This window comes from Bos mutus, chromosome 2 (assembly GCF_027580195.1).
Source record: "Bos mutus isolate GX-2022 chromosome 2, NWIPB_WYAK_1.1, whole genome shotgun sequence".
Taxonomy (NCBI): Eukaryota; Metazoa; Chordata; class Mammalia; order Artiodactyla; family Bovidae; genus Bos; species Bos mutus.
This window is the reverse complement of record NC_091618.1, coordinates 134,099,554-134,113,104: the sequence shown is the minus strand read 5'-3', so window position 1 is coordinate 134,113,104 and position 13,551 is coordinate 134,099,554. Positions and strand designations below refer to the sequence as shown.

Below are 13,551 nucleotides of genomic sequence, written 5' to 3'. Positions count from 1 at the left end.
CTTATCAGATAACATGATTTGTGAATATTTTCTCCCATTTGATAGCTTGCCTTTTCATTTCGTTGACAATTTCCTTTGTTGTTCAGGAGCTTTTTAGTTTGATGTAGTCTCACATTTTTGCTTTTGTTGCCTTTGATTTTGGAATCAGATCCAAAAAAATCATCACTGTAACCACTGTTGAGCTTATCACCTATGATTTTTTTCTAGGAGTTTTAGGGTTTCAAGATTTTACATCTTTAGTCCACTTTGAGTCAATTTTTGTGTATGGTATAAGATACCATGTATGGTCAAATTTCATTCTTTTGCATATGATTATCTTAACTTTCTCAGCACCATTTATTGAAGAGACTCTCCTTTCCCCATTGTTTTGTATATTTTTGGCTCCTTTGTGGTAAGTGAATTTACCATGTATATGTAGGTTTGTTTCTGGGTTCTCCTGTTCCATTGATTCTGTGTCTATTTTTATGCCAATACCATACTGTTGTCATTACTTTGTAGTTTAGTTTGAAATCTGGGAGCATGATACCTTCAGCTTTATTCTTCTTTCTTTGGCTATGTTGGGTCTTTTGTAGTTCCATATTTCTACAAAAAATGCCATTGGAAATTTGATAGGAATTGCATTGAATCTATAGATTATTTTGGATAGTATGGACATTTTAATTATTCTTCCAATCCATTAGCTTGGAATATATTTTCATTTATTTGTATTTTCAATATGTTTCATCACTGTTGTATAGTTTTCAGTGTATAGGCCCTTCACGTCTTTGGTTAAATTTATCCTAGCCATTTTATTGCTTTTTTGTTTTGTTTTATAATTTTCATTTTATATTAGAGTATACTTGATATACTTAGATATCAAGTGTACTTATATTAGCATATACTTGACTATAATCCCACCACCTCTAGAATGAAAACCACAGTCACGGAAAGCTAACCAAAATGATCACAGGGATCACAGCCTTGTGCAACTTGGTGAAATTGTGAGCCATGCTGTGATGGATAGATGGGTCATGGTGGTGACTTTTGATAAAACGTGATGTACTGGAGAAGAGAATGGCAGACCCCTGAAGTATTCTTGCCTTGAGAACCCCATGAACAGAATGAAAAGGCAAAAAGATATGACACTGGAAGATAAGCCTCCCAGGTCAGTAGGTATCCAATATGATACTGGGGAAGAGTGGAGAAATAGGTCCGAAAGAATGAAGTAGCTTGGCCAAAGAGGAAATGAGGCTCAGCTGTGGATGTGTCTGGTGGCGAAAATAAAGTCCAGTGCTGTAAAGAGCAATATTGAATAGGAACCTGGAATGTTAGGTCCATGAATCAAGGTAAATTGGACATGGTCAAGAAGGAGATGCCAAGAGTGAACATCAGTACTTTAGGAATCAGTGAACTAAAATGGATGGGAATGGGCGAATTTAATTCAGATGACCATTGTATCTACTACTGTGGTCAAGAATCCCTTAGAAGAAATGGACTAGCCCTTATAGTCAACAAAAGAGTTCAGAGTGAAATACTTGGTTGCAATCTCAAAAATGATAGAATGATCTCCATCTGTTTCCAAGGCAAACCATTCAGCACCACAGTAATCCAGTCTGTGCTCCAGCCACTAAAGCCAAAGAAGCTGAAGTTGACCGGTTTTATGAAGACCTACAAGACCTTCTAGAACTAACACTAGAAAAGTGTTCTTTATCATAGAAGATTGGGATGCAAAAGTAGGAAGTCAAGAGATAAGCTGTTACAGGCAAGTTTAGCTTGGAGTACAAAAAGAAGCAGGACAAAGGTTGAGTTTTGCCAAGAGAATGCACTAGTCATAGCAAACACCCTCTTCCAACAACACAAGAGACAACTCTACATGTGGACATCACCAGATGGTCAATACTGAAATTAGATTGATAACGTTCTTTGCAGCCAAAGATGGAGAAGTTTTTATAGTCAGCAAAAACAAGACCTGGAGCCGACTGTGGCTCAGATTGAGTTCCTTACTGAAGAATTCAGACTTAAATTGGAAAATAGGGAAAACCACTAGACCATTCAAGTATGATCTAAATCAAAGCCCTTATGATTATACAGTGGAGGTGACGAATAGATTCAAGGGATTAGATCTGGTAAATAAGGTGCCTGAAGAACTGTGGATGGAGGTTTGTAACACTGAATAGGAGGTGGTGACCAAAACCATCCCAAAGAAGAAGAAATGCAAGAAGGCAAAATGGTGGTCTGAGGACACCTTACAAACAGCTGAGAACGAAGACAAGCCAAAGGCAAATGACAAAGGGAAAGATATTCCCAACCGAATGTAGAGTTCCAAAGAACAGCAAGGAGAGATAAAAAGGCCTTTTTAGGTAAACAGTGCAAAGAAATAGAGGAAAACAACAGAATGGGAAAGACTAGAGATTTCTTCAAGAAAATTGGAAGATACCAATTTCATGCAGAGATGGGCACAATAAAGGAAACAGCAGGGACCTCACAGAAGCAGAAGAAATGAAGAAAGTGGTAAGAATATACAGAACTATACAAATAAGATTTTAATGACCCGGATAACCACGATGGTGTGGTCATTCACCTAGAGCCAGACATCCTGGAGTGTGAAGTCAAGTGGGTCTTAGGAAGAATTAATTACTACAAATAAAGCTAGTGGAGGTGATGGAATTCCAGCTGAGCTATTTCAAATCCTAAAAGATGATGCTGTTAAAAGTGCTGCACACATTATGTCAGCAAATTGAGAAAACTCAGCCTTGGCCACAGGACTGGAGAAGGTGTTTTTCATTCCAATCCCAAAGAAAGGCAACACTAAAGAATGTTCAGACTATACAGTTGCGCTCATTTCACATGCTAGCAAGGTTATGCTCAAAATCCTTCAATCTAGGCTTTAGGAGTACATGAACCAAAAACTTCCAGATAAACAAGTTGGGTTTTGAAGAGGCAGGTACCAGAGATCAAATTGCCAACATCTGTTGGATCATAGAAAAAGCAAGGGAATTTGAGAAAAACATGTACTTTTGCTTCATTGACAATGCTAAATCCTTTGACTGTGTGGATCACAACAAACTGTGGAAAATTCTTAAAGAGATGGGAATACTAGACCACTTTACCTGTCTCCTGAGAAACGTGTAAGCAGCTTAAGAAGGAAGTTAGAACCAGACATGGAACAGTGGATTGGTTCAGAATTGGTAAAAGGAGTATGTCAAGGCTGTATATTGTCACCCTGCTTATTTAACTTATGTGCACAGTGTATCATGCAAAATGTAGGCTGGATGAATCCCAAGCTGGAGTTAAGATTGCTGTGAGAAGTATCAACAGCCTCAGATATGCAGATAATACCACTCTAATGGCAGAAAGCAAAGAGGAACTAAAGAGCCTCTTTGTGAAAGAGGAGAGTGAAAACCTGGCTTAAAACTCAACATTCAAAAAATTAAGAATATGGTCATGGCATTCGGTCCCATCACTTTATGGGAAACAGAAGGGGAAAAAGTGGAAACATTATAGATTTTATATTCTTGGGCTCCAGAATCACTGTGGATGGTGGCAGCAGCCACAAAAGACGCTTGCTCCTTGGAAGAAAAGCTATGACAAACCTAGACAGTGTATTAAAAAGCAGAGACATCACTTTGTAGACAAAGGTCTGTATAGTCAAAGCTATGGTTTTTCAAGTAGTTATGTAGGGTGTGAGAGTTGGACCACAAAGAAGGCTGAGTGCTGAAGAATTGATGCTTTTGCACCGTGATATTGGAGAAGACTCTTGAGAGTGTCTTGCACAGCAAGGAGATCAAACCAGTCAATCCTAAAGGAAATTAACCCTGAATATTCTTTGGAAGGACAGAAGCTGAAGTTCCAATACTTTGGCCACCTGATGAGAAGAGCTGATTCATTGGAAAACACTGATGCTGGGAAAGATTGAGGGTAGGAGAAGGAGGCAACAGAGGATGAGCTGATTGGGCTGCATCACCGACTCAGTGGGCACGAATCTGAGCAAACTCCCGGAGATAGGACAGGGAAGCCTGGCGTGCTGCAGTCCATGCGATGGCAAAGAGTTGGACATGATTGAGTGACTGAACAACAACATACTTGGTTTACAATACTGTATTAGTTTGAAGTGTACAACAAACTGATTCATCTGTACATATATGTATGTCTATTATTTTTCAGGTTCTTTTCCCTTATAGGTTATTACAGAGTTTTGGGTAGAGTTCCCAGTGCTATACATCAGGTCCTTGTTGATTATCTATTTTATATGTAGTAGTATGTTTATCCTGGGCTTCCGTGGTGTGTTAGATAGTAAAGAATCTGCCTGCAGTGCAGGAGACCCTGATTTGCTCCCTGGGTCGGGAAGATCATAATTTATTGTTTTGATGCAATTGTACATAGTATGATTTTCCTAATTGCTCTTTCTGAAAGTTTGTTCCTAGTGTATTGAAATTCAACAGATTTATGTGTATGAATTTTATATCCTGGAACTTTACTGAATTCATTTATTCTTAGTTTTTTCTGTAGAGTCTTTAGGGTTTTCTTTATATACTATTCTGTCATCTGCAAATAGTGACAGTTTTATTGGGTTGGCCAAAAAGTTCATTTGGTTTTTTTCCATACCATCTTACAGAAAAGCCCCAGCAAACTTTTTGGCTAACTCAGTACTTTTTCCTTTCTAGTTTGGATGCCTTTTATTTCCTTTTCTTGTCTAAATGGCTCTGACTTGGCCTTCTCATAGTATGTTGAATAAAAGTGGGTACAGTAGGCATCATTGTCTTGTTCCTGATCATAGAGAAATTGTTTAGCTTTTCATCATCCATTGAGTGTTGATGCTAGCTATGGGCTTGTCATATGTAGTTTTTCTTATGTTGAGATATGTTCTCTTTATAACCATTTGGTTGAGAGTTTTTATTGTAAATGGATGTTGAATTTTAAAATTGTATTTCTAATGGGCTTATATCTTTTTCAGCAGGCGTATGGCTATGGTCCATACAGTGGTGCATACCCACCAGGAACTCAAGTTGTCTATGCTGCAAATGGACAGGCTTATGCTGTACCCTATCAGTACCCGTATGCAGGTAACTCATGCCAGCCTTTCATTCCTAGTTTCTCATCATTTAGTGTGTAGATCAGTGAAGCCTGAGGAATTTTTATTTGTCAGTTTAGGGGTAAGTGAACTGTAATTTTTCTGGTTATAGATGACAAGTCACTGTGCTATTGAAAAAAAAAAAAGAAAGCATTATATATTTTCACACTACTTTACAAAGTTAGAGTAGGCTTGGTTTTTAAAACTTCACTGTTGTATTCAGATTCATTCCCAAGATGAGAATTTGTACTTACTGCAATACACTTATATTAACAAATAACCTAAGAGTCGCATTTTAAGGAATAAGAGGTAATCTTTCTCCTGTTTTTTTCCTTCTGGTTGTAGCTTCAAAAATTTTCACTATGGAGGTGATGTTTCATTTTGCAGATGAAGTAGGGGCATGGAAGGGCTTATATTTTACCCTGGGGAAGGCTTATATTTACTCCTTTCATTTTCATCTCACCTGAAACTAAGTGTTAGGTATGAGCGATTGACCTGTGTAGATAGCAACAAGGAAAATCAGTCCTGAATATTCATTGGAAGGACTGATACTGAAGCTGAAACTCCAATACTTTAGCCACCTGATGCGAAGAGCTGACTCATTGGAAAAGACCCTGATGCTGGGAAAGATTCAAGGAAGGAGGAGAAGGGGACGACAGAGGATAAGGTGGTTGGATGGCATCACCGATTTGATGGACATGAGTTTGAGCAAGCTCTGGGAGTTGGTGATGGACAGGGAAGCCTGGCTGCTGCAGTCCATGGGGTCTCAAAGAGTCAGACATGACTGAGCATCTGAACTGAACTGAGATAGCGTCAAGTCCTGGGTGCAGCCTGGGCAGGGGGACGTCTATAGGGTGGAGGTCAAGAATATGCTGGCAGTGGTGCTGGAGCCTATAGCCAGGGCAAGGGTGACTTGAGCTATGTGGCTGATGGCCTGAAGAGTGAGGCCATACCCAGACCCCAGGGAGCAGGTGAAGTCAGGCAGGTGCAGTTCTCAGTGAGTACGGCATGTCAGAGTGACACACATGAGAGTGAACTGATGAATGGATTGGAATGGGAGCCTAGAGGTTGCTGAGAGATCAGGAATCTAGCACAGTGCCTTATCGCAGAAGCAGTGGAGGGACAGTGTTACCAGAATAGTGAGTGGTCACTGATATTAATGCCGCAAAGAAGCCAGTGGGGTTGCCACAGAGTCTGGATTTCCCCAGACTCACAGTTAGTGGTGGTTAGTGGTGCGTTAGCACCTAATAGAGGAGCGTTTCTCCAGTTACCTGTTTTGGGAATCTGATGCTGATCATTAAGGTAGTGTAGACTCTGAAGAGTTTTGCCTTGCTTGATTTTTTTTTTTTTATGTCAAGTTGAAAACCAGTGAAATAATGATACTAAAAAATGAGATATTTGTCTATCCTCTGATCCTAGCACAGCTATTTTTGTTTAATTATTTTCTTCTTGTAAAATAATAGTTTCATATTTGTTATCTTACATTACTTTTTTGGAGTGTGTTTGCTTTATTTTGTTTGGTTTTGTTAATGGCATTACATTACGTTTTACATTCCATTCTCATTTAAAAATTTTATATATTTTGTCCAGAGGGCTACATAATCTTCATTAGTATTTTTTAATGATTGCATCCTATCATATGGGGTAATATGAAGTCTTCTAGTACGTATTGGCTGTTTACTTTTTCTGTTCAATTTTTCTGTCATAGATATTGCTTTGACTGTTTCTAATCAGTTTGTTTTTTATCCCTGTTAAGTATGTCTTAGAATACATTTTTGATTTCTGTATATTAATATGTCAAAGGGCATAAACGTTTTGATACATTTTAAAATTATAAAAGTTTACAGTAAGGACAGTAAATGAGCTGTTAAATTTACCTGTTACCAACTTTAACAGTTACAGCATCTTGTTTCATCTGTACCTTTTTCCCAGCTCTGGATTGTTTTGAGGGAAGTTTATACTTATTTCATTTCATCTGACGGTATTACAGTAACTCTTGATGCTGTGCATTTACTAAGTTGTTTCCCAGAGTAGGTCACCAGTTTATAATGCCCCAGGAGTTACTGATGTGCTGGTTTCTCTGCAGTTGCATCACAATTGCCTGCTGTTTTTGTCGTGCTCTGAAAGTTTTGATAACCTCACTAGATCTTAACATGGAACCAGGTTGCCTTAGTTTACATTTCTGATTACTGGCAAAGGTAAAGATTGTGTAATTGTTTACAAATTAAATCTTCTCTTGTATAAATTATTTTTTCCCATTTATTTTGCAGTTTGTGTTCAGTTTTTAAGTCCTAGCCTATTTGTCTGATGAGAGCCAGACTTTTATTCAGCCCCTAGGCCATAGATTGGGATAATCCTAGCTGTTTCTTACTCTGTAGAAGAGCAGAAGTTTTGTGCTTGTGAAGGGAATTTTTACACACAGAATTCCATCCCTGCCTTTGACTTTCATCATGAAGAATGAGACAGCATTCTCGGTGCAACCTCAGATAACTTGCTGCTGAGGGCTGAGTGCAATTGGTAGGCATTTGGCATTTGCCTCATGACAGCCAAATGCCTGCCAACCAATTTTAAAAGTGCTGTGTACACACTGTAAGTGTGCTTGCTGTGAAAGGGCTGCTCAGTTGTGGTCATCCCACAGCAGCATCATGCTGGGAACCAGACAGGAGCTCTTCATTTGGCCTTTCTAGGACTCTGGTGCTTTGCCAGCTTCATGACGCACTGCCTTGCAGTGTCCATAGAGGCCGTTGTGCAGAGAAGGTTAAAGGCCTCTCTTTAATATTACTGAAACCGGTGGTCAGTCAACAAATTTAAAAAGTGCTGTGTACACACTGTAAGTATTCTGTTTTAATTTTCCCACACTAGTGGACATTTGTTCAGTTGTCGTTTGATGTGGGCTTGAGGTCTTTGGTTTGAATTGGCTCCTTTGGTTAGAGTCCTCTGTTTCTGTCTTGTCGAGATGGTACTCATGACACGTAATTGCTCTGTGGTTTCCAGGGCCAAGTCTGAGAGAACACCTCTAGATTTTGTAATTCTCAATTTCTTGGTTTGATAGTAATTTGTAAAAGTTATCTGCCTTTATTTAGTCTTTCCAGGATCTTCCCAACCCAGGAATCGAACCAAGGTCTCCTACATTGCAGATGGATTCTTCACCATATGAGCCACCAGGGAGGCCTAAAGTATCTGACTTAGTTGTTCTTAAAATATCTCAGTATCTTCCTTTTCTACATTCCTATTTGGATCATTTATGTAAAGATTAAATTAGGTAATTAAATTAAGTACAGTTTGGAAATGTTCCCCAGCTGACTTTGGTAAAGACTTAGCTTTTGGTAGGAGCAGAGATGAGCTGCAGGAGAAGTTGGCTCCTGGTCATGGAGTGAGGGGGTCCTTCTGTGGAGCTAAAGCTGGAATGCAGATTTAGATTTTCCAGGGGTCTTTAAATTAGGTCAGCTATAGGGTCCTGCTGTATTACATGTTACTAGTTGGAGTTGCCTAATTGAAATTTTTAAAATTTCAAGGCTGTGATTATGAATGCTACAGTTCACCAGTTATGTAGTTTAAATATTACATTAAAAAAAGAAAATCCTTGCTTCTAGTGTTATTGTCTGACCTTGATAAGCCTTTAGGTTTATAATGGTCTCATTTTCCTACTCTGTGGCTTTGATGCTTCTCTTTCCTTCATCATATCAGGGGCATTGGGGTCTGAGTGCACACTGTAGCCAGAGTGCCTGAGTTGGCATGCACTCACTGTGCTCAGGCCCCACGTACCTCCCTCTTTGCCTGTTTATAGAATAGGGATAACAGTGAGCTCAACTCCTAGGATTGTTGTGAGGATTAAGTGAGTCTATACATATAAATGCTTGTAACACTGTAAGTGCTTAGACTGGTAAGCACTTATCATTTAGTATCTTCATTCTTCATGGACATATCACTATTGGATCAATTTCTCACTTTTCCTAGGGTTGAACTGTTAAGAGAATAATGGGTCAAGGAGGAAAGTTAACACTGTATGTGAGGAAATTTATTTACAGTTGTGCTGGGTCTTTGTGGTTGCATGTGGGCTGTTTCTGGTTGCAGAGACTGGGGGCTCTTCTCTTGTTTAGAGCACAGGCTGTAGGGCCTGCGGGCTCAGCGGTTGTAGCTCGTGGGCTCTGGAGTGTGGGCTCAGTAGTGGTGGTGCACGGGCTTAGTTGCTTTGCAGTATGTGGAGTCCTCCTGGTCTGGGGATCGAACCTGTGTCCACTGCATTGGCAGGTGGATTCTTATCCACTGCACCACCAGGGAAGTCCTGTGGGAACAATTTTAAAGCTAAGTAGCTTTTGGACAACATATTGTGAAATACAAAAGAAAACAAACATTTCCAATTGAGAACTTTAATTGTGCAAATAACTTTAAATTTGTTTAAAGTTTGTTTTTGAGATGTTTTCCCTCTGACAAATATTTTTCTCCATAAAGGCATAACATTAAAAATGGAGAGCAGATTACGTTAGCAGATTTAAGGCTTAATTTAAATTCATTAACTTCTGGATGGGGATCCTTGGCCCTCCCAGTCTCTAGGCTTTATGTGTCTCCTGTGTTCCTGGTCTGCCTGCCATCCTGATGAACACTATGGGGCCTGAAGCGGACACTGTGGGCTGGGGTTTGCAACTTCATTAGGATTCTGCTGTCTGTAGTGTCCGGGACTGTGGACCTTGGGAAACTGAGCATCTTGATTTTCTCTTAGTTCCATCTTAAAATATGGGGTATCCCCCTCACTCGGCCAAGCTGAGTCCCCTTCACCTGTGGTGAAGGAGAGCTGGGGAGCACTCACCAAAGTCACCCCCCATGCCTAGCTCTCTGAGGGAGACGAGTCTGTAGGAGGAGTGCTGTGCATGGAGAAACCTCAGGAAGGGTCCCAGGCAAGTGAGCTGTCTTTCTGAGTGAATGTTGAGCTTCACAAACTGCTCCTCAGGAATCTGTTCTTTCCTTCTTTTCCAGGGCTTTATGGACAGCAGCCTGCAAACCAAGTCATCATTCGTGAGCGGTACCGAGACAACGACAGTGACCTGGCGCTGGGCATGCTGGCCGAGCAGCCACAGGCATGGCCCTGGGGTCTCTGTTCTGGGTCTTCTAGAGTCCGTGGAACCTCGGCGTGCATAGCTTCTGATACCCCGTGTGCAATAATATGATTTGCAGGGCATTTCTGTTTGTTATAAATGTTTTTAGTAATAGGTTTAATAGTTCTTTTGAAAGTAGTGACAAAATGCTTATAAGTACATAGAAGTACTGCAGAGAAAGCTTTGGACTGCTGTTTAGCTAAAATGTGGACTCTGTGGCGGCACTGGCTCATTCGAGGGGTTTCCTTATAAAACTCTCGCAATACTTTATTTAAACACACTTGTTTTGAAAGGCCATTTTGTTTTTAGAGTTAGGCCTTACTTCTTAAGGGATAATTTTAGTGTTTTGCTGGTAACATGGTGATATATGAGTGAGTGAATGGCCGTGGCAAGAAAAACTGCAGTTTTTTTGGTTTAATGTCGGACTTTGAAACCTCAGACCAGAACTGGCTGCATGTTACTTCAGGAGTTATAGGCTGGAACCTTCCTTAGGCAGCGGTGTGATATCCCACAGCCTCTGGGGCTCCAGCAAAGCTGACTGCTCAGGACAATGGATGGGATGACAGTTTCCCCCCTTGAAAATGATGCTTTTTCATTTTATTCTTATTTGTTTGTTTTTGGTAGTGATACTTGGAAAGCATCCCAAATTAGGAGTAGACTTGAGTGTCAACATTTTAGGGCTTTATCATTTAAAACTTGAAGAAGGCACAACAACTACAAAAAGGTGTGTGGAGGTAGATTTATCTTTTTCAGAGGCATCATGGTTTTAGTGTTTGCTTTGGGCATTTTTTATTGCCACTTCAGCCTACTTATAGCTTATTTTTCTACTTGTTGAGAAAGTATTATTAAGAGAATGGTGAGGAAAGTGAAATGAGAGCCATAGTTGCAGTGTTCCTGTTCCAGGGGATTGGGCTGCACGGAGGATGTGTTTCATGTCCTTCTGAAGGCTGTTGATGAGCCCATCTCCTGTCTTGTGTAGGACTGGGCACTGTTGCTGCCCCTGAGCTCTGTGCTGCATGGTGGGGGAAACTCAGGTTATAGGTGGGAATTTCGGCCCAGAGACATGAATGACCTGCTGAAGATACCTTTCCACCTGACCAGGACACCGGCCTAGCTTTTATTTCTGACTTTAGTGTCACAGAGAAGCTTGAACCATTTAATTTTGAGCCCCAATTTATATGTGAAGCTCTGAAAAACCAAGGGTCCTGCATTTCTGTAATTTTCTTATTTCTTTAGCTATGTAAATTTTAAAACTTCAGTTCCAGTTTTCTGTCCCGCATGTTTTAAAAAAATGTACATTTACAAAGGCACATTGAAGGTCTCTGCACCTATACTCCATGTGGCCATGTTTCCATAAAATACACTCCTAGCACAAATTCTGTTTTTATTTTATGTGGCCAGTTACAGACACAGTCTTTTGTTTCACTTATCAGTCCACTCCACCTCTAAGGCAGACTTAAATAGATCTATCTCCGTATGAAAACCAGATGCCAAATGAACGTTGTGGTGACCACAGGTCTGTTTCCCTCGCCAATTCTACTGTACTTGGTGACACTGGAGAGTCTGTTTCCAGCTGAAAAGAAATATACTTGGCTGTCATGTCTTTGGATGTGTCATGTGGTGGAAAGTTGCCACATGTGATGTATGACAATACTGCTTTTGATGGTTAAAAATGTTACTTATTTTACATCATATGTAATCAGAATAGCTTTGTTCAGATGGTAATCATTATTCAAGCTGTATCCTTTACAAGCAAAATACTAAACTCAGTTTTTAATGTTGCACTGGAATGTTAATTTTGAAATAGGAATTACTGGAACCACAGATACTGAGTTATGTCACTGAAATGCCCTTGAAGGAGATGGTCTCCCTGTGTTCTGCCCCCTGACAGAGTGGGGGGACCTGTGGACTGAAGTCCTGACATACATGTGCTCCCCCATCTCCAGTCCCTGTCCCTAGCTGGGCAAGCCATGCTGGGCAACTGTAGTTGAGTCTGGAAGTTCACTGTCCCTAGTGACTTCATCCTGAGAGGAAATGCGTGCTCAGCATAAAGACGGGCTGAGATGCTTCATTTCCCTGGCTCCAGTTCTCATAGACGCCAATCTTTTGGTCACCTCGCTTAGGTAGTCCTAAATCAAGAAGTTAGGTGAGTTGGAAGGAACTTGTTCACTTTAACTGAAGTAAAATGTTTAGTCAGCATTTTATTTCCATGTGCACTTTTAAATAGTTGGCCGTTGATGTTGCACACATGCCAGTCTGCTTGTTTCTTAGCTCTGTGCATTTAATTTCTTGAGTTAACTTCAAGGTTAGATTTAAAGAGAAGGGAGAGATGAGCAACTGTGTTTCAGATCAACATTCATGAAGTGGGCCGGACCGGGATGCAAGATCTGGATCATGGGAGAAGTTCCTGCCATTGATGCAGAATGACCCATGTTTGTTTTCTACATTAATTGTGATTCTGTGCGATCTTTTTCTCCTTCCCAAGTTTATAGACACCGGCATGGAATGCAGTTCTATTTTTTTTCCCCTCGGGTTGGTATTTTCTTTTCTCTTCTGATTGCTTGCCTGTCTCCAGTATTCTGTTGTGTTCTCTGAACCAGTTTTTCCCTGTATATGCAAATTGTATGTTTATAAGTGAAAATGTTAATACATTAAATGATTGTTAACCTTAAAGCATATTTCACTGACTTCTATTGTTTTTTTAAATTCAGTTTATTTAAACTATAAAGATAAAAACAGTTCATGCATTTCTCCCATTCCCCACTATCTCCTCTGGCAAACACTGATCTGTTTTTTTAAAAAATTATTTTGTAGTAACACAGCTTTTTCTGCTGCATCACAGGCAATAGGAATGCCATTTCTTGAGCTTTCCCTAAGTGCTAGGGAATGTATTGTCATCAGAAAACAATAACTCGTTAAATTCCTGTCTTAACTCTGTAAAGGAGGTATTTATCCTGGTTACACTGAGTGATACTGAGGCTCAGAAGTTAACATTCTTTTCTTGAGAGCACAGTTACCTTCCTCAACTTGGCAGTGTGGGTTCAGTAACTTTTCAGATATCTTTGGGTACGACTTTGTGTTTTTGTTGTTTTGTTTTAAAAAATTATTTAAAATTTTCTTTTGTTTCTGAATTACTCTCCTCTGGGCTTTTATGTCTATCTCCTCTGTTGCAGACCTCCATTAAGTTGTGATGTGTGGTTGCCTGTCATAGTTTAAGGTGAGGAATCTTCATCTGAAAGCTCTGAGTCTCTTGGTTTCATTTCTTCAGAGAATAATTCTCTAGTATTTTACCTGGGGACAGTTATTTCTGGGTATGGGGGAGGGGTGACATTCACACAGACTTTGTAAGCTGTTATACTTTTCAGCTGGACTTCATTCTCATCTTGTCATGCTGTCTCTGGCTCTTTT

At 40.0% G+C, this 13,551-nt stretch overlaps 1 protein-coding gene across 1 annotated transcript in view; it reads left to right on the top strand.

The window, feature by feature from the left end:
• PLEKHB2 (pleckstrin homology domain containing B2) overlaps nucleotides 1-12,821 on the top strand; it is a 49,239-nt gene extending 36,418 nt beyond the window's left edge. The window contains 3 exon segments of the mRNA XM_070359963.1: nucleotides 4,937-5,042; nucleotides 10,025-10,111; nucleotides 10,114-12,821. Coding sequence (XP_070216064.1) covers nucleotides 4,937-5,042; nucleotides 10,025-10,111; nucleotides 10,114-10,160 — 240 coding nt within the window. The 3' untranslated portion in view covers nucleotides 10,161-12,821.
• Nucleotides 12,822-13,551: the final 730 nt, after the last annotated feature.